The 19261-nt window shown below is 46.3% G+C and overlaps 1 protein-coding gene across 2 annotated transcripts; it reads left to right on the forward strand.

The window, feature by feature from the left end:
- Nucleotides 1-678: 678 nt before the first annotated feature.
- MS4A18 (membrane spanning 4-domains A18) lies at nucleotides 679-19227 on the forward strand. 2 transcript variants are annotated; one of them, XM_078339325.1, is made up of 7 exons: nucleotides 679-1816; nucleotides 5129-5611; nucleotides 8774-8902; nucleotides 10626-10682; nucleotides 12808-12903; nucleotides 15265-15378; nucleotides 17881-19227. In XM_078339325.1, exons 2-7 carry the CDS (start codon nucleotides 5141-5143, stop codon nucleotides 18184-18186), a joined length of 1173 nt encoding a protein of 390 aa, XP_078195451.1. In that variant the 5' UTR covers nucleotides 679-1816; nucleotides 5129-5140; the 3' UTR covers nucleotides 18187-19227. The 2 variants fall into 2 exon arrangements, with proteins under 2 accessions (XP_078195451.1, XP_035120252.3); XM_035264361.3 differs by having other exon boundaries at nucleotides 679-764.
- Nucleotides 19228-19261: the final 34 nt, after the last annotated feature.

Below are 19261 nucleotides of genomic sequence, written 5' to 3' on the forward strand. Positions count from 1 at the left end.
ATCTGGACATGCCCCGCGCCTCTGGTTCTCACTCTGCTGGAATACATTGTGCCTATCTGGACATGGCCCGCGCCTCTGGTTCTCACTCGTCTGGAATACATTGTGCCTTCTGTGCAGCTTTGATCCAGTCCTTCTTTCAATATCCAACTTGAGTTAGATGTCCAGTTCCACGTCCAACCACTCAGCAAACCTCCAGGACCACCGCAGCCCTCTGACACATCTCCCAACTACCTCATCACTGATGGTCTGACTGAATATTTGTTTGCTCCTATCCATACTTGTACTAGAATTATCCCAACAGTGGTTATATTCTGTCTCGTCAACTCCTTGTAAATTCTAGAGCACCTTGTATCCTAGCATACCACCCAGCATCCACCAGACACGCCGTAAATGCTCACTAATGGCTTCTAAGGGAAATCTATTGGCTTATCAAATCTTAATGACCCAGTTCCGGATTTCTCACTTTCTCCAAGGGAGACTTTGGAAGGAGATCTCATGGAATCCTGCTTTAGACAAGGCCATAATCGTTCAGATGGGCAAATAAACTCAGTGTGGATGCCAGACAATAGACATATTGACTGCAAATGAAACTGCAAAAAGGACTTTGGAGCTTGAAAGAGAAAGCTCCAAAGGTTGAATTTATTTTCTAGATAATTAGTGTTATAGGGCCAGTCCATTAGCTAGTACCAGAATTTCTAGACCAGGCTGCAGAAACCCAACAGAGCCTGAAGAAAGAACATATAGTGACTTCCCAGGACCACAAGGTAAGATTTCTGGGAATTCTGCAAGACTCTGACAGAGCCTGGGTAGCGCCAGCAGAGACGTGGACCTAGGCAGTCCCTGGGAAGTGTCTCTTGGTAACTGCAAGAAATCAGGGGCTCAGACAGAGAATAGTGCCGTCCATCAGGACAGGCATGCGGCAGCCCATCCTTGGAGGCGCTGGGAGGCTGGGAAGTAATTGAAGAGTCACGACAGGTTCCTAAATAAGATAGTCTTAAGACAGAAGGCTGGAGACTCTGCGAGGCATCTTCCCGCTGCCCTGCTCCCTGAGCCCAGCTGCCGGCACACTGTGATCGGGTCTACTTAGGACCTCAGTCTAGAACTGGTAGAACGGCTTCTGACGGAACCACTTAACCACTTCCTTTGTCCCGACATTTTCCTTACAGGAGGTAGAACTGTAGGGGTCCCAGGAGCATCCCTCACAGGGCCCAGCTGTTTGTGCCAAGTGCCGGGTCCACCGTTGTATTTTCAATGTGTTGTTCACACGTTGAAGGAGTCCTGCTCTGAAAAACAGGAGGATAGAAATAATATGGTTTTCAATATCATGAAGCAGAGTATAACATTTAGCACAGTATTCTTATGAAAATCGAAGGCAGGCAGGCTTTCCATTCTTGGAATTCAAATCTCAACTTCAGTATTTCCTAGCTGTGTGACTATGGTCAAGGTGCTTAACCTCTCTGCTCCTCAGATACTTTGTCTGAAAAATGGTCGTAACAATAATATATTGCTGGGGGAACTGCCTCAGAGCTACAGGTTGTGACTCATCAATAGCCAAGGATGCTGTAGTTATTATTTTAAACCACTCTCTTGGGAAACCTGTTATTCCTTCGAGAAAGCAAGGAATGTCAAGGTCGAAGGCAGAAGTGGCTCACACTGCCTGCGCAGTCTCTATTCATGCGGCTGGACATTCTGCCATCCATACGTCACCTAGTAGATAGAACATTTCTTCTGGAAAATCAGAACATAGTGAAATGCAAAGAGCAGTCAGAAAGAAATCCATCTGAGTCTCAGCTCTACTCCTGGGAGTTGCATAATTGTAAGTAAGCTACTCCACCTCCAGAGCCCTGCTCTCCCTACTTTGCAAAGAGGCGAATCGGATCAAAAGGAGTGAGAAGAGTGGGGTGAATGCCTTAGCCATCAGTGACAGTTGTTTTTCCTATGGAAGAGTAGCATGGAAAGGGACCTCAGAGACTAGCTAGATTTTAAAATAAGGAAACAGCTAGGAATTTCCCGAAGCTCTGTGTAACCAATATTTTTAACTGCTGGGGTCCAAGGAAAGAGAAGTGAAACCACAGTGGAGAAGTGTAGGGCACGTCTGCATGGAAGTGGTTCTCAAATGTCAGCAGCCTGAGGATCACCTGGAGGGCGTGTGGAGACACAGATTGCTGATCCTTGCCCCTGCACTTCCTGGTAGTTCACAAGTTCCCAGTGACAATGATACTGCTAGTCCAGAGACCACACTTTGAGATGCACCTATACTAATACTAAATCAAAATAGCCTGAGGTCAATGAGGAAATATATTCAAAACAATGGCCCTTCTCTCTTTTTTTAAGATTGACGTAACACTTTTTATTATTTTATTTTTACTTTAAGTTCTGTTACATGTGCAGAACATGCAGGTTTGTTACTTAGGTATACATGTGCCATGGTGGCGTGCTGCACCTATCAACCCATCAGCTAGGTTTTAAGCCCCCTATGCGTTAGGTACTTGTCCTAATGCTCTCCCTCTCCTAGCCTCCGCCCCCTGACAGGCCCCAGTGTGTGATGTTCCCCTCCCTGTGTCCATGTGTTCTCATTGTTCACCTCCCATTTATGAATGAGAACATGCGGTGTTTGGTTTTCTGTTCTTGTGTTAATTTGCTGAGAATGATGGTTTCCAGGTTTATCTGTGTCCCTGTAAAGGACATGAACTCATTCTTTTTTATGGCTGCATAGTATTCCATGGTGTATATTGTCACATTTTCTTTATCCAGTCTATCGTTGATGGGCATTTGGGTTGGTTCCAAGACTTTGCTAAACAATGGCCCTTCTCTTATGGGTGGTCTTTTCCTTTCAACAATAACAAATATTAACTGTTTCCTCTTCCTCAGTGCCACATTCTGTGCTGCCAGTTTTCTCAATCTTCAAAACACCCTTTGGACAAGGTGCTATTACTATGTATCTTTTATGGATAAGAAACTGAGAGCGTATGCGACTTGCTCAAGGTCGTACAACTAATAAATGAAGGAGCTGAGAAATGAACTTTGGGCTGTCTGAAATCTTAGCCCTGATACTGTCTTGCCTTTGAGTTTACTTTCTAGATGATTAATATTAAATAGGGCCAATCCATCAGCTAGCACCAGACTCAAGATGACTATTGACAGTTTGGAGTGCTTCTCTTGGGGTGCAGTTGGGACAGGGGGGTCAATTTAGACTTGTGATTTGGAGAGGACAGAAAGCCCCCTGAGAACATAGTTCTGGGTTCCTGCACACATTGTTTTCTGCCGTAGGTTCTGGTGCCTTGCCAGTAAGGAGTGTATAATGTAAGTAGAGAGATGAGACCACCAGCCACAACAATCAACAAGTAAAGTACGCAAGTAACCTTACCTCTCATCTGAATGGGATATCTTTCCATCTAATAACATCTTCAGTGTTCTGAAGGCCACATGCCTACCTCCTCCCATTGCACACTTGCTCACCAGCATCGAAAAAGTAATTAATTCTCTAAGTCCAGCTTATCAGTCCTTATCAAATCAGCACAATATCCCAAGTGATTCCCTTCTCAACTTTTTCTAATGCTCAAGATTCAGTAGAAACTGCAGGCTATTAAGGGTTTGATCACTCTCATAATCTCTAGGACCCTGGACCATAATGATAACGGTTTAAATACAAGGAAAACGCAGCAAAATTTCTACACGGTCCTAATCCCAACACCAACATGGACAAGATCCATGACGAGATGGAAAGAGTTGGTCATTCCAAGCCACTTGGTCCATGGTCCCTCCTGGGATGTCAAGGGCACCCAGGAAGCCTGGGAAAGACAGTCTGTTTTTCACTCTGAAACCAATTAATGTTGAAAAAGTACACACAAAAAAACCTGAATTAAATTAAACCCATAAGTGAGCTAAGTAGTTATAAGCTTCAAAAACAAAAGTAAAGCTGGGGCAAATGAGAACCTGGAACCACTATGCAGCCATTAAAAAGGACGAGTTCATGTCCTTTGCAGGGACATGGATGAAACTGGAAACCATCATTCTCAGCAAACTGACGCAAGAACAGAAAACCAAACATAAGTGAGCGTTGAACAATGAGAACACATGGACACAGGGAGGGGAACATCACACACTGGGGCCTGTCGGGGGTGGGGGTCTAGGGAAGGGATAGCAGGGGGGTGGGGGTATGGGGGAGGGATAGCATTAGGAGAAATATCTAATGTAGATGACGGAGGGGAGGGATACAGCAAACTACCATGGCCTGTGTATACCTATGTAACAATCCTGCATGATCTGCACATGTACCCCAGAACTTAAAGTATAATAAAAATAAAATAAAACAAAAAATTTTAAAAAGAGCATCAAGGACCAAGGTACTCTGTGTGTGTGTGTGTGTGTGTGTGTGTGTGTGTGTGTGTGTGTGTCTGCCTGTGTCTGTGTATCTGTTTTCCTCCCTCCTTCCCTCTCTCTCTGTCTCTGTGTGTCTGTGTGTTTTTCTGTCTATCTGTGTCTGTGTATCTATCTTCCTCCCTCCTTCTCTCTTTCCCCCTCCTCCTTTCCCTCTCTTTCTCCTTCTCTCCTCTTCTTTTATCTCTCCCTCCCCCAACACTTCTCAACTTTATTCTCTTCACTCTGCTAACTGGTGTTCTCTGCCCCCTCTGCACACAACATAAAAGTGACCCCTCCAGCTCTGCAGAGCCTCCCACCCCACAGTCGTCCTTGGGTCCAATTCCAAATTCTCAGGAGGAAGAAGTGATCAGAGCATTTGAGGTCAGTTGTTCACCCCCAGATCAATCAGCTGTGGCCAGGGCAGGGGGCAAGATGAGGAGGTAGCCTGTGCCCACTCAACAAACAAGGCGGGCAGATTAAAATGCCCACGGCCAGGGGCTAAGCAAAGCCACCACCCAGATTGTGAACAAAGGGTCTAGGAGGAGCTAAGTAGCCTCAGGAAACCTAGTCTTGCAAATCCAAACCCATTAAAGGAAAACAGCATGTTCCAAGAACACAGACTACAGGAAAGGCCAGAAGTTACTTTTGTCTGAACCACGGCAGGTGATTCTTATTTTAATGAAATGAGACTAAAGATAAGAATGAGGTAAGACGCATTATTCATTTTGTCAGAAGATGGAAATGAAACTTCTTATGTGTTTTGCAGCGGTTGTACCCCATGACGGAACAGGTGATTGAAGCCAACAGTGTGCCTGGCATTACTGCCCCAGGTAATGTTCATGTCATCCAGCCCAGCTACTCTGTGGCCTCTGGAAGTCATGTGCAGCCTTCAGGGGTGACCGCTTACCCAGTCTCACCAAAAGTAATCCAGTATGCTACAGGAAGAGCAAACTTACAGAACCAGTTCGTGGTGGACCAGAACCCAGTGGCCGGTGCACCGAGTCAACCCCTTGGGTATCAGCAGCAGTATCTGGTGGGAGCAGCCAGTTTGCAGACTGCGCCTGGAGTGATCCAATACGCACAGGGAACGACGAATTTCCAGACACGACCTGGCAACCCTCAGAATCCTCTGAATGCTAACCCTGGGCTGACACCCACCTCAAACTCGTTCCAATGGAACATGTCATTTTCATCATTTACTGCATTTGATCCCAAGAAATTCATAAATGAGGAGGTCAGAACATTAGGGGTGAGTGTGATTTCTTCTTCTCTCCGATTTGGGTCACGTCATAAGCCCAGGTCTAGTGCTCTGGGATGAGGAAGGAAATGTATTGAGAAGGCAAAGGGCAGAAGGAGTGAGTGTGGGGGCAATTTCTGGAGGCTGGACCCAGCACGATCCCCCCAGATGCCGGCCCCTCTTCCATGTCTTCCTCCCACTCCTCAAGGAGAAACATGGTCTTTGAAGAGGCTGAATAATCAATGACCGCCCCTCCCCGGCTAGCTATTAGGGGCATCGTCAGCAAGAGTTCTGCTGAAAAGACCACTGACCAGGAGTCAGGCAATCCAGGGTTCAGGCCAACTAGATTTGCTGAGCGGCCTTGCAGACATCTCTTCCCCACTCTGGGCCTCCATTTCCTCATCTTTACAATAAGAAGATCTAGCTTTCTTAACTTCCCTCTAGCTCTGAGGTTTTGTGATTTCCTCTTCAATCAAGGGGGCCCCTGCCTCTTTCCTGACTCCTCCAGATCTATTTCACACCTTGCAAAGCTCAATTTAATTCTGTTTTGGAGGCAGAAGCCAGATCCCACTGAATGCTCAGCCAACTCCTAGTATGGAGACTGGCATGTCACAGGTGCCCATACGGTATGCATGCATCCATCCGACTCGACGGGCACCCTGCAAGAAGCTGGAGACTCAAAGATAACCAAGAAGCCATCCATGAAGACCAAGGAGGGTCTTTGTTCATGGAGGCTGTCATAATTACAACACCTTCTAGAAATAGCCATGAAACACATGAACAAGTTATTGTGGGTGCCCAAGGTGCAAATTGTCTGGCTTCTTTGAGAGGTTACAAACTCCCTCCTGGAGGAAGGAGGACAAGGACAGGTTCAGAAAGGTGACAGACTTACAAACATCCCAACCCATCCCTCCTTATTTAATCCAGGATCCTTGTAGACAAGTAGATTGTGCCAGGAACAAGGCATTCTTTGCCTCCCAAACAAATCAAAATCAAATCGTGAACTACATTCTATAAAACAGCAGTCAGGAATAGAAATCCTGGTCATGAGCATCAAGTGAGATTATAAATGCGTGTGGAAATCCTCCAAAAGGTAAAGCTGGTCTGTGATATTGCATAGTAATTATAATCTTGTATTACAATGACTAGCCTTATTATTAATTAATACTGGGTAAAGGCTCGTTAACTTTGGCTCCCAATTATTCTAAGATATTTCGGAAGGATTTGAAAATTTGTCAAAACAGAATTAAGTCAGAGTAAATGTCTGGGAACCAGGTCAAACAAAGTGAAAAGCCAAAAATGTGGACTCTCTTTAGTCAATTACGATTTTGTGTTGGGGAGGAAACTATCTATGCCTGCCTCTTAGCCCTTTTCCTGTTTGCCCCAGGAAGACTCACCAGCAGCATAGGCAGCTGCAGTATTTACCCCAAGATAACTTTGCCATGTAACATCTCACTTTTATTGTTATTTTGGCATTGCTCTAGTATATCAACCTCGGAAATAAGATACATCTTTCTATTTGGAGCATTCTGTTTATTTATAGCATACTGTACAAAATACAGTAATTCTTGATTGCTAAAAATTGAAAAATACAGTAATTCTTAATTGCTGAAAATGTCAAATCCTAGAAAACGTGGCATTTCCACTCAAAGTGTCAATGTCGTTCTCAAACAGCTGTGGGCCAAGGATTCAACTGATGAATCCAATTTTTCCAAAATAGACAATTCTGAGGTTAGTTCTGTTTAGAAATCACTCGAAGAACCATTTTGTCATTTATTTTCACACTGAAAATCAGCCAGATTTGCTTCAGCCTCAAGAGTGTGTTTATGTAAAATTAAATGAGTGCTGGCAGCGAGCAGCACTATTTTTTTTTTTCTAAACGGGAAAGTGGTTAATTAACATACTGATAACGTGGTCCTGTAGATGCGATCAAGCATGTCATCTTAGGAAGGGACGTTCATATGAAACCCAGGTCTGTCACCAATTCATAGACTCAGGGTCCAGGAGGGCAGAAAGTGGCTGCCCTACGGTGGTCATTTGACCCCTGAGGAAACTGAGGCCCAGGGAAGCCAGTGGCAAACGCTGTAGGAGCCCCAGATGAGAGGGAATTCATGCTACATGAGGGGTCAGAAAAAGAATCTCTCTGATCCTTAAGGGAAAGATAGGATTTCAATAGGACGAGAGTAAAGCAAGCAGATTTCAGACAGTGGCAACAGGGGAGAAAAAGGAGGGAAGAAAAACAGGGAGGAAAAAGGGGGGAAAACACAGGACTTGCAGGGAACAGAGGGTCCCCCGGCGTGTACATTGCCAAGGGGAACCATGGGCACATCACAGAGAAGGCCACAAAGAGAATATTGGTACCGGGAAGATGAATGGTGTCAGCAGAGGGCACTGAAACACCTACTACGTGCTAGGAACTGGGCTACGAGTTTCATGGGCATGTTTTAATCTCTACCACAGCCCTGCAGGCTGGATACTGTTATCCCCATCTTGCAAATATGTAACCTCTCATAAACGTGTTCTTGAGGCTAAAGCAAATCTGGCTGATTTTCAGTGTGAAAATAAAATATAAAAACTGATCTTTGAGTTATTTCTAAACAGAACCAACATTGGAATCATCTGAATCATCAGAATCATCTATTTTGGAAAAATCAGATTCATCAAATTAATTTTGGCCAACAACTACTGGAGAAGGATGTTAGAATCACACGTAAGAATGTTACATTTTCTAGGATTTGACGTTTTCAGCTTTTCTGCAAATAAGGAAACTGAGGCAGAGAGGATATCTGCTGGAGACCACACAGCCGGCCAGTGCTGCAGCCAGGATGGGAGCCCATGTGGTTTTCCATCAGAACCCGGGCTCGGTCCATGTCTGTGCACACTTCTGGGCTCAGTCTGAAGGGAAGACGTTGCTTGCGCTGTTATAAGCAGTCTTACCTTTCCTTTATGCCTGTGGGTCTCAGCCTGAGTGCACATTCATATCACCTGTGAAATCTTTAAAAAACACCCAGGCATGGACCCCACCCTCAGTGATTTTTATCCAGTTGGTCTGGGATGAGCCCCAACACCAGTCATGCCTGGGGTGATTCTGGGGTGCAGCCAGGGTGAAAGCACAGCTCCACAGCCCGCAGGCCCCCAGTTCCACTCTCTCACACTGACTTGTTTTCCTGGCAGGCCATCCAGATCCTCATCGGCCTGACGCACATCTTCTCTGCAATTCACCCTGTGCTGTATCGCTGTACTCTTTTGCCATATTGTTCTACAACCGGGATTTCAGGGTACCCAGTCTGGGGAGGACTATTCGTGAGTACAAGGCCATATGGTCTCCTTCCTGTCACTAGACCGGGACAAGAAGGAAGTGGAGGGAGAAGGAGCATGGAATCCCCTTCCAGTAATATGACCTCACAGACTAGAGCCAGCTGCCTACCTGCACATACACCAGAGGGTTACAGATCCAACTACCCTTCCATCTCCCTGCCTCAGCAACACTCTCTCCCACTGCCACCCTCCCCATCTCCCTTACCCCCCACCCAGCCTCTAGGTAGGTGAATCACTTGGGGCCAGGAATTTGAGATCAGCCTGGCAAACATGGTGAGACCCCTCTTGCTACAAAAATACAAAAAATTAGCTGGGTCTGGTGGCATGTGCCGGTAGTCCCAGGTCTTTGGGATGCTGAGGTGCGAGGACCACCTGAGCCCAGGAGGTGGAGGCTGCAGTGAGCCATAATCACACCACTGCGCTCCAGCCAGGGTGACAGAGTGAGAGCCTGTCTCAAAGAAAAAAAAAAGAAATATCTCCTAAGTAACTCAGAGTATACAAAGTTGTGTGCTATAGACAGCATCTTCCTACCTACCCATCATGAGGGGCCGATTGTAAAATGTCCAGGAATTATGTAAAATGATTGTCAAACCATTTGGTAGCAGGAAGTTGGCCATATTGGGTATACACATGACACGGAAATCAACACGTTCTCCAAATCAGGGCCTTCCTCTGCACTGCTGCCACCTCATGAGGCAGATGTTAATCATTTACCAGCATGCCATTAAGTTGTATATCTCTTGCAGAGCTTAAGTAATAATAATAAATTGAACATTCACATGTATGATTCCACTTAGATGAGGTCTCTAGGGTAGTCAAATTCATAAAGACAGAAAGCAGCATGGTGGTTGGCAGGGGCCAGGGTGAGGGGGTAATGGGGAGTTAATGTTTTATGGGGACAGGAAACACTAGCAAACCCCCGAGTGCCCCTCTTTCCCATCAATAATCCCACCCCTGTTCTCTCACTTGAACGGCATGACCCACTTGTAGATGGAGAGGGCAGTTATCATTATCTATGTGCATTTGCCAGATGAGGAGACCGAAGCTCAAAATCCTCCTCCAGCATTTATCATCCTCATAGCCAGAAAGTGCTAGAAGGTCCTGAGCCCAGGCCCCCTCAGTTCAGGGCTCTTGTAACTGAACAGAGCTCTTACTGCTTCTGATGTTCATGTTTCTGTCACCTGCCTAGCAGCATCAAGTGCTAAAGAGGACCCTCCCGCTGGGTCCAGGATCATAGCGGAGGAGGCCACAGCCCAGGTCTCCTAACTCCGAGTCCCAAGGCTCTACCCACCACACTACTCAGCCCCTGCTTTTCCAAGATCACAGTCAAGGATAGGGCAGTGTGAGGCCAAATAAGCAATAAACGCATTTGGGCAATGATATGTCCCGGCAGAGAACTCAAAAAAAATTAGTCAGATAATAATAATAATGAGATTTACAGCATCCTGGGACAAAATTCAGGTTTTTAGGGGAAAGGAAAGGGTTACTGTAGACCCGCAGGAGTTTGAATATCACAGTATTCAGTATATTTGGTGCCTAAGCATTGGGATAGTAAAAACGTTGAGAGGAAATAGACAGATTTGCACATTTTGTGAAACGAGGTGAACAGAACGTGGAGGTTGAGAAATGCATCTCTGAATGGACAGCTGTCTTTTCTAACATGCCGCACAATTGGTCATTCTTTTTCTTTTTTTTTTTGTCCGCATAGTATATTACATCTGGATCCCTCTCAGTATGGGCTTCAAAGGACCCCAGCCCTTGTGTGGTGAGTCATTGTGCTGTCTTTGATGATCCCTGAATGTTAGAATTAGACTATCAAACATGAAGAAAGGGGACTCACAGTAGTGGTGTGCCCTGGGCCTGGCCCTGGGTACAGTGCGTTTCCATATCTTCTTCCAGTCAATCCCCACCACTCTATGAGGTTTTATTATCCCCATTTTTCCAAGGAGAAAATTGAGAAACAGAGAGGTCAGGTGGCTTGCCTAAGATTGCACAGTGAGTACATGGCAGAGCCGGGATTTGACCCCAGAGCTCTCTGATTCCAAAGCTGTTCCTTTTTACCTATGGTAGTTACTACTCAAAAACTTACCTCTTTGGGAAACTCATGATTATTTACATGCAGTGCCTCATGGATGCTCCGAGTAAAGCAGAATGCCAGCTCTGAGCCAAACGAAAATGTGTGTGCATTTCAGCCATGTCTTTAAGATATTTTCCACCATCCTCTTTGTGTGGACCTAGAAGAGCGAGAGCAATGTCTGCCTTGAACAATTTAAAGTCTCAGCCAAGAGCACGGGGCCCAGAATTCCCTTGCACCTTTGGGGCGTTATTCTCTGCTCAGCATCCAGCAAAGTATCTGGCCATGTTTTGATTTTGGCTGTGGCCTCTAAGAAGCTTAAGGATAAGTTTAGAGCTCCACAATGGCCCTCCTCTCATCTCCTTCCTTTTCAGGTCCTCCTTCACCGTCTCCACTTTCTCTATGTGGCTTGTCGTCTTTCTTCTGCCTTTTGATAGGAAAGCAGCAGGTCAGCTAGGGGCTGGTTGTCTAACAAAGGGTTTCCCAATTACCAATCTCCAGTCTACATGGCAAACTCCTGTGGCCCCACAGTCTGCCTTGCTTCACCCCTTTTAGGAGGAGCAGAGTCCTCCAGACACCCCAGCATCAATCAAGCTCACATATCCCCTTCATATCCCAACAGGACTGGGAAGTTCCATATCCTCTGGGAAGTCCACTGTCCTCTCCAAGGTGTCTGCCAACTCCTGGGGGTCTCCTAGTCCTCTCTTGCTCTGACATGTGACTTTCTACAGAAATAGAGAAACTTCCGTTTCTACTCTATACATCCTACTGCTGTCCTGGCCTCTGCGCAAATGTAGAACATGGTTCCTTTCTCTTTCATCTTTTTCTGTCTTCATCTGCGCAACCCTCTTAAAGGGAAGCGGCTTGAGTGGGGGATGTATAATGAATAATGTGATGATTTCACCCTCTCGACACTGAGCAGCAGATTCCTCAAAACTGAATATGAGACTTCAGGTTCTAAAAACCTTCCCCAGCCAATCCTACCAGCAGGCCCCAGCCTTCTGCCACGGAAACCGAGTCTCCCCAACTCCCTTCCCTCAATTCAAGCTTGGGATCTCTGCTCATTTCCTCTGCAGAGCAGTCCTGCATCTTTGCCTTATCTCTTTCTGAATCTCATTTCCTACCCTCTGCTGCTTAGCAAGAAATTTTCCCAAACAAATCCAGTCTCTGTCATAAAATGATGCTGCACATGGATTAAGGAATGATTTTAGGTGGAGGTTTGGAGGAAGAAGAGGATCAGGTAAAATAACTAACAGACGGGGCTCAGTGGCTCACACCTGTAATCCCAGCACTTGGGAGGCCGAGGCAGGTAGATCATGAGGTCAGGAGTTTGATACCAGCCTGACCAACAAACACACACACACACACACACAAAAGGGAGCCAGGCATGGTGGCACCTGCCTGTAACCCCAGCTACTTGGGAAGCTGAGACAGGAGAATTGCTTGAACCCAGGAAGCAGAGATTGTGGTGTGCCCAGATCACGCCATTGCACTCTATCCTGGGCAACAAGAGCAAAACTCCATCTAAAAAAAAACAACTAACAGGTACTAGACTTAATACCTGGGTGATGAAATAATCTCTACAACAAACCCCCATGCTGAAAGTTTACCCATGTAACAAACCTGGACTTGTACCCATGAACTTAAAATGATTTCTCACCTCACTATCGCTGAAATAAACTGGCTTCTCCACCCTGCCTGGCCATCTCTTTACTGTCCTGCCTTCTCTCTTCTCTGATTTCCCAAGAGTCCCCACGAGCCGAGCTTCAGACTCTTCACACTCGGCTCCCTCTCTCCTCTCCCTCCTCTCCCGCAGGTGGACACCAGCGTTGGCCTGAACGTCATCAGCGCACTCTCGTCCCTCGTCGGGATCGTCATTCTCTTTGTAGATCTGTGCACTGACTATAAGCTGGTGAGCATTTGACTGCCAGGGCCCCATGCTGCCAAAGGACCAGGAGGGCTTATGAGGTCGCTTCCAGTGCAGAAAGGAATTGCCCCAGAATTCCATCCTAGTATGACATCCACTACATCTGTAAACTATTTAACCCTCAACAAAATCCTGTGCCCTCCAAGGTGGCCGTGATAAACCCCATTTCACAGTGAGGATGCTGAGACTCAGAGAGATGCAGCCAGTTGACCCCTCCTCATCCTGTTCTCTGCTTGGAGGTAGCAGGTGGCCAGGTAAGCGGCCTGGATGGCTGCCACACTCAGACTCACAAGATCACCTGCCCCTAGGAGTCTGTTATGGGATAGCCTTTCACACAAACCGGAAGTGCTGATGCTAGTCCTGCCTTCCCTTGGTGCGGGGGGGTGGCGGGCAGTGGGGACTTCCAGATGCAGATGCAAAGACAAGGATTCAGGTGCAAGTTGTGTATTTCAGAGGTTATTCTAGGAAACCTCACTAAGAGGAGGGAAGAAATAAGACAAGCAAGGGGAGGAAGCCTCACTATAAAAGTTATCCAGCAAAGACCTTTGGAGATGAACCCGCTGGGGACCTGGTAGCCAGAGAATGACATGCATCTTAGCTGTACCCTGTCCTAGAGTGAGAGAGCTGGGGTATTTATCTACCAGCTTCCCTCAATTATTGATCAAAAACTGCCCCTAGCCAGGCGCGGTGGCTGACACCTGGAATCCCAGCACTTTGGGAGGCCAAGCCGGCGGATCGCCTGAGGTTAGGAGTTCAAGACCAGCCTGACCAACATGGTGAAACCCCATCTCTACTATAAAAATACAAAAATTAGCTGGGCATGGAGGCGCATGCCTGTAATCCTAGCTTCTCAGGAGGCTGAGGCAGGAGAATCGCTTGAACCCCAGAGGTGGAGGTTGCAGTGAGCCGAGATCGCACCACTGCACTTCAGCCTGGGCAACAAGAGTGAAACTCTGTCTCAAAGAAAAAAAAAACCTACCCCTGAGGGGCATCAATTCCCTAGTGCTTTCAATCTGCCATGATCATGGACAAAGGAGTCTCTTGTGGTCAAAGGAAGCCCTCAGGTAAAGCCATGCAAATGAAAGTCGGGCAGCAGGCATGGAAATATGGGAAGGATGGCGGTAACATTGACACAGCACTGGAGGAGACCTGAAGCAAGATCAAGAGTAGCTAGCTCCACAGCTGGAAGCAATCTGATCCTCTCTCGAGACTAACCAAGTGGGCAAGGGAAGGCTGGCAGGATACAGAGTCTTAAACTAGACCTGTCTACAGGGGTGAAGGCAGTGCCTAAGGGGAGAGCTCCCTGCAGGCCCCGGGAAGAAGCCCGATGCACAGGATGTAACTCGGTGTCTAGGAGATGTGGCAGCAAGGTGCTGGCCTCTAAAGTCCAACATGATGCAACAGGATGTCCCAACAAAGGAGCGGACTGTGGTCATGTGGAACCAAGAGCGCAACGGCTACAAATCCTAAAGGTGGTCATTTGGCAATCGGCCTCTGTCGTCAAAGAGCATACAAGCGTAGTGTAGCACGAAGTCACTGGAGTCCAACAGGCATTCCAAGCCCCCGGCTCCCCACCTGCTGCTGCAGAGAAAGAGTGTGTAGGGATGAGAGGAGCTCAGTGGCCTCTCCCACTTCACTGTGGGCAGGGACCAGGCCCAGAGCACACTGAGCTGTGTGGGGTCCCTTCAATCCCGTCTTAGCTTCCGTCTTGGCAGAAGCCCTTGAAGCTCTGAGGACCCATCCCAACCTGCCAAGGGAAGTATGAGGCAGGGATACTGAAAGAGGGCTGAGAAAGCCAGGAGCCGGGCAGAGCTAATGACCCTGACCCAGCTGGTGTCTAACCCCTGGCCCCAGGAGAGGAGCCCAGACCCTCACACAGGGTTTCCTTGCCAGTGCACTTGTTGAAATGTCTCAGTTTGGGTTCCTCCCAGAAGCAGACTTTGAGACAAGTAGTTTCTTTGGGAAAGGAAGAAAACACTAACCTAAGGGCTGAAGGACCTGGGGTATTTATACACCAAACCCTAACAGTCATGGAGAGAGGGCTGTTCTCAAGGAGCACTCATTCCCTGGAACTTTGAACCTGTGCAAACAGCAAAGTGGACTCCAGAGGCTAGAGAGAGCCCTGAGGCAAAGGAATACAGCTGCTGGCAGTTGGAAGTCAGGCCAGTGACTAAAAGGGTAAGGCAAGGGCATATAACATAGGTGCCCCCAGCATCTGCTCCAAAGAGCCACGTGCAGAGAGGCTCTCAAGCCTTCCAGGTGAGGTGTGTGGCACTCCAGATGTGGACTGTCACCTAGATGGTAAACCCAGAGGACTAAAAGCCTCCCATTTCTCTCTGTCTCTAGGTAGATATAAAGACAATTTGTGGTGGTCTGCTCCCCTTCGCCCTCCTGGAGTTCATCCTCACTTGTGTGGTCTCATATTTTGGGTGCCAGGCTACCTGCTGCAGACAATTTGGGGTAAGTGTTGGACTCTGTTCCAGGAATCAGAGCATGCTCTGGGATTGGGTGTGGGCTGTAGCAAGAGGTAACCAGAGATCCGGAGAGATGAGGCCTGAGAGAGGCTCTATCAGTTAAGTTTTGCTGCATAGCAACCTACCCCAGAACTTAGTGACTTACAGTTATTTGGCTCTTCATTCTTCATATCATCAGTTTGAGCTATGATCAGTGGGTAGCTCTTCTGTCGGCCTCAGATTAACTCAGATGAATCTTGGCTTGGGGATGGTTGGTCTCCAGGGTCCTTCATGAAATAGCTCATCTCTGCTCCCCACGTTATATGATCCTCCAGGATGCTCACCTGAGCTTCTTCATGGGGAGCTGGGTTCCAAGAGTAGCAAGACACAGCAAGCCCCCACAGGCAACCACTTTAAGTCCCTGCTTGCATCACATTTGCTAATGTACCACTGGCCACCGTCAATCACATGGCTGAACCCAGATTCCATGAGTGGAGCAACAGCTCTACCTCTCGATAGGAGGAGCAACAAAGTCACCCAGCAAAGGCTGATGAATATAAGGATTTGTAACCAGCCTTGCAGTCTGCAACAATGCTTCCCTCTGACCACAATTAACTCACAGTTGTTCAGGATGCAAAGCATGCTCAGCCCATACTTTGGATGCCCAAACATCCCATCTAATCATGGCATGGCATCAGTCTTGAAAACTAGGATCCAAATCAGATCGAGATATGACTGAGGATTTGGGGGTATTGCTCTTCTTGATCCAGAAACCTACTAACTAAAAGCAAGTTCCACCCCCATATATTCAACATACTTTAGTGAGAGAAAAATAGAATAAATAAAATTCTGTTATTTTCCCATTCAATAAGGAAAGAACAGAAGCCCAAGATTGTCACTGCTCCATAATAATTCTGAAATCCTATGGGGGCACGTATTATCTTACCCTGGGGGCAGAGAATGTTTCTTGATTAGGAGTCAGTTTGACTCTCTAGAAGACTCTGCCCATGCCACTGTTCTCTACTACTTCCTGAGAGGAGCTTTCTAATCCACTGCTCTCCAGGATCTTGACTCCACCCTCTGGACTCTTGGCTCCACCCTCAGAAACATGTTTTCTTTTCTCATAAGAAAAGGCCTATATTTTCCATTTTGCTTTTTCAACCTGATTCCTATATTAAGAGTAAGACCTAAAGGTCTTTTTGCAGTTTGAGCAATTTCAGTCAGATCTGGTCCAAGTTGGTGATCTTGTTACTAATACAATTCCCTTAAAACTCCAAGGGTGTTTTATGTATTAGATTATGGCTTTCACCGTCTGATAAGAGCCACACACGAGACTCTTCTAGACATACTTCTCTCTCTAAATCTGCCAATGTCTATTTTGGGATGAGGCTTCTGTGAGAGAAATATTTTAAGGTTCTTAGAAGCATTTTGTCTAGTTGAAAGGGTCTAACAAGCACTGATTAGGCCTTCAAAGGTCTTAACAAAGGGCTGTGTAGACACATCCTTGTTTTGATCTTTGTCCTGAGCCCTAGTTTTACTTTGAATGTTATTTATCCTTTGAGGACCTAGGAAATTAGAGACAATCTTGTTTCCTAACTCATCAAGTCCTGGGCCCTCTACTTTGCCTCTAGATACCACTTGCAAACTAAAGCATTCCTTCTTATCCTCTCACTTCCTTACAGCACTTTACCATATGCAGCCAGGAGCACCCAAGTGACATTTTCAGCATTCTGCCTGATCTCCTTAGCCAAATCCAAATGTTATTAGGTGCATATTTTTGTCTTCTAAAATACAGCAGTGTTCCGCCACTATATAACATGGGAAATCATTTCTCCACTCTGCTTTGGCAGTTTCCTCTCCCCTTTCCCAGCCTTCTCCAGCAGTGAGATTGCCATTTTTCCAGCCTTTGCCAGAGGCTTACTCACAGCTTCTCTAGCACCACCTGCCACCAGTCCCAAACCCCATACATGTGTTGGATGATTGTTATTTTATTTCTAGCTACCAATTTCTATGTCAATTGGCTTTTGGCCCACATCAAACAACCCTAAAACCTGATGGCTTACTCAAGAACCACTTATTTAGCTCATGATTCCCTGGGTCTGCTGGGCAATTCTTTTGACCTCTGCTGGATTTGCCATGAGTCTGCAGTCAGTTGGTGAGTTGCCTAGTGGCTGGATGATATTGAGCAGTCCCACACGAGTGTCTGGCTATTTGCAAGCTGGCAATAAACAGGGCCATTGGGCCACTTGTATTTCATTATCCAGCAGTCAGGCCAGTCTTTATGTTCAGTGTTCCAAAGAGCAAGAGGAGAAAGCAATCTCCAATGGCAAACACTTTACAGGTCACATTTACTGTTGTCCCCTTGGCCAAAGAAGTCACATGACCAAGCCCAGCATCAGGGAGAGAGGGTCCACCTAAGGGTATGGAAGCAGGAAGGAGAAGAATTTTTGGCCACTTTTAGCTGTTTACTACAGAGGAAGATGATGACCACATGTCCTTTGTCTTTCAGAATGCAACAGGGATTCCAGCCATATTCAGTTTCAACCCATCCAGTACTACCACCAGCCCTGTCAATGTGACCACTGGCCCTGTCAATGCTACCACCGGCCCTGTCAATGTGACCACCGGCCCTGTCAATGCTACCACCAGCCCTGTCAATGCTGCCACCAGCCCTGTCAATGTGACCACTGGCCCTGTTAACACCACCACTGGCCCTGCCAACACTACCACCAATTCTGTCAATGCTATCTACACCAACAATGTACCCCCTGAACCCTCATATCAAGAAATAACTGATTTGCCCAAAGCTAGATGACATGGGATGCCTGTCTTAACCACAAGGGGATGCACTGCAGCCGTGTCTTTCCTCCTCCCTGAAACTTCCAGGCCCATAACCCTAGCCTTGCTGCCAGACTGAAATGAACAAGCATTTCCTCTCCTCTTCACCCCAACCTTCATTTTTGTTACTGATGCCTTTTTTTAATTTATAAATAATTTTCCTTTGGTTCTTGGAGTGCAGGGCGCATTTTTGTTCCATGGTTCCTGATGTGTGCTCACTGCTGAAAAACCAGTTCTAAACCAGTGCCTCAGCCATGGAATTCTTGTAGGTCCAACTTCTGCCCAGTCCCCGGCTCTAACTGTGACACAGTTCTCCCCCACAGAAAAGGGGGAACAATGTAGAGTGTGTTCAGTATTCCCCGGTGTGGGAGTGGAGGAAAACCTTTGTGACCTAGAGTTAGGTAAAGAGTTTTTAAACAAGGCACCAAAAATACAATTCACCAAAGGGAAAAAAAAATCAATAAGTTGAACTTAGAATTAAAAACAGTTGCTTTTACTCCAAGAATGCTATGAAGAAAAAGAAAAAGAAAAAAAAGAAGTAGCTTTGTGAAAGATCTTGTTAAGATGAAAAGTCACAGCCCAGGAGAAAATATTTTCAAATCACATATCTGACAAAGGACACATTTCCACAATATATAAAGAACTCTCGAAACTCAACAGTATGAAAAAAAATCTAATTACAAATTAGATCGAAGGCTTGAACAGAAGCTCTGACAAAGAGAATATAGGATTGCAAATAAGCATATGAAAAGATGTTCATTGTCATTAGCCAGTACAATGAAACACCACTACACACCTATTAGAATGGTCGAAATAAAAAATACTGATAATACCAAGTGCTGGTGAAAACACAGAGCAGCTGGAGCTCTCAGATGTTGTTAGAATATCAATGGCACTGCTGCTCTGGAAAACAACTTGGCTGATCATTATAAAGCAAAGTATACACTGACCATATGACTCAGCAATCTCACCCCTGGGTATTTATCTCAGAGAAAATAAAACTTACTTTGACACGAAATGTGAATAGCAGCTTTATTTGTAATAACCAAAAC

This window comes from Callithrix jacchus, chromosome 10 (assembly GCF_049354715.1).
Source record: "Callithrix jacchus isolate 240 chromosome 10, calJac240_pri, whole genome shotgun sequence".
NCBI lineage: Eukaryota > Metazoa > Chordata > Mammalia > Primates > Cebidae > Callithrix > Callithrix jacchus.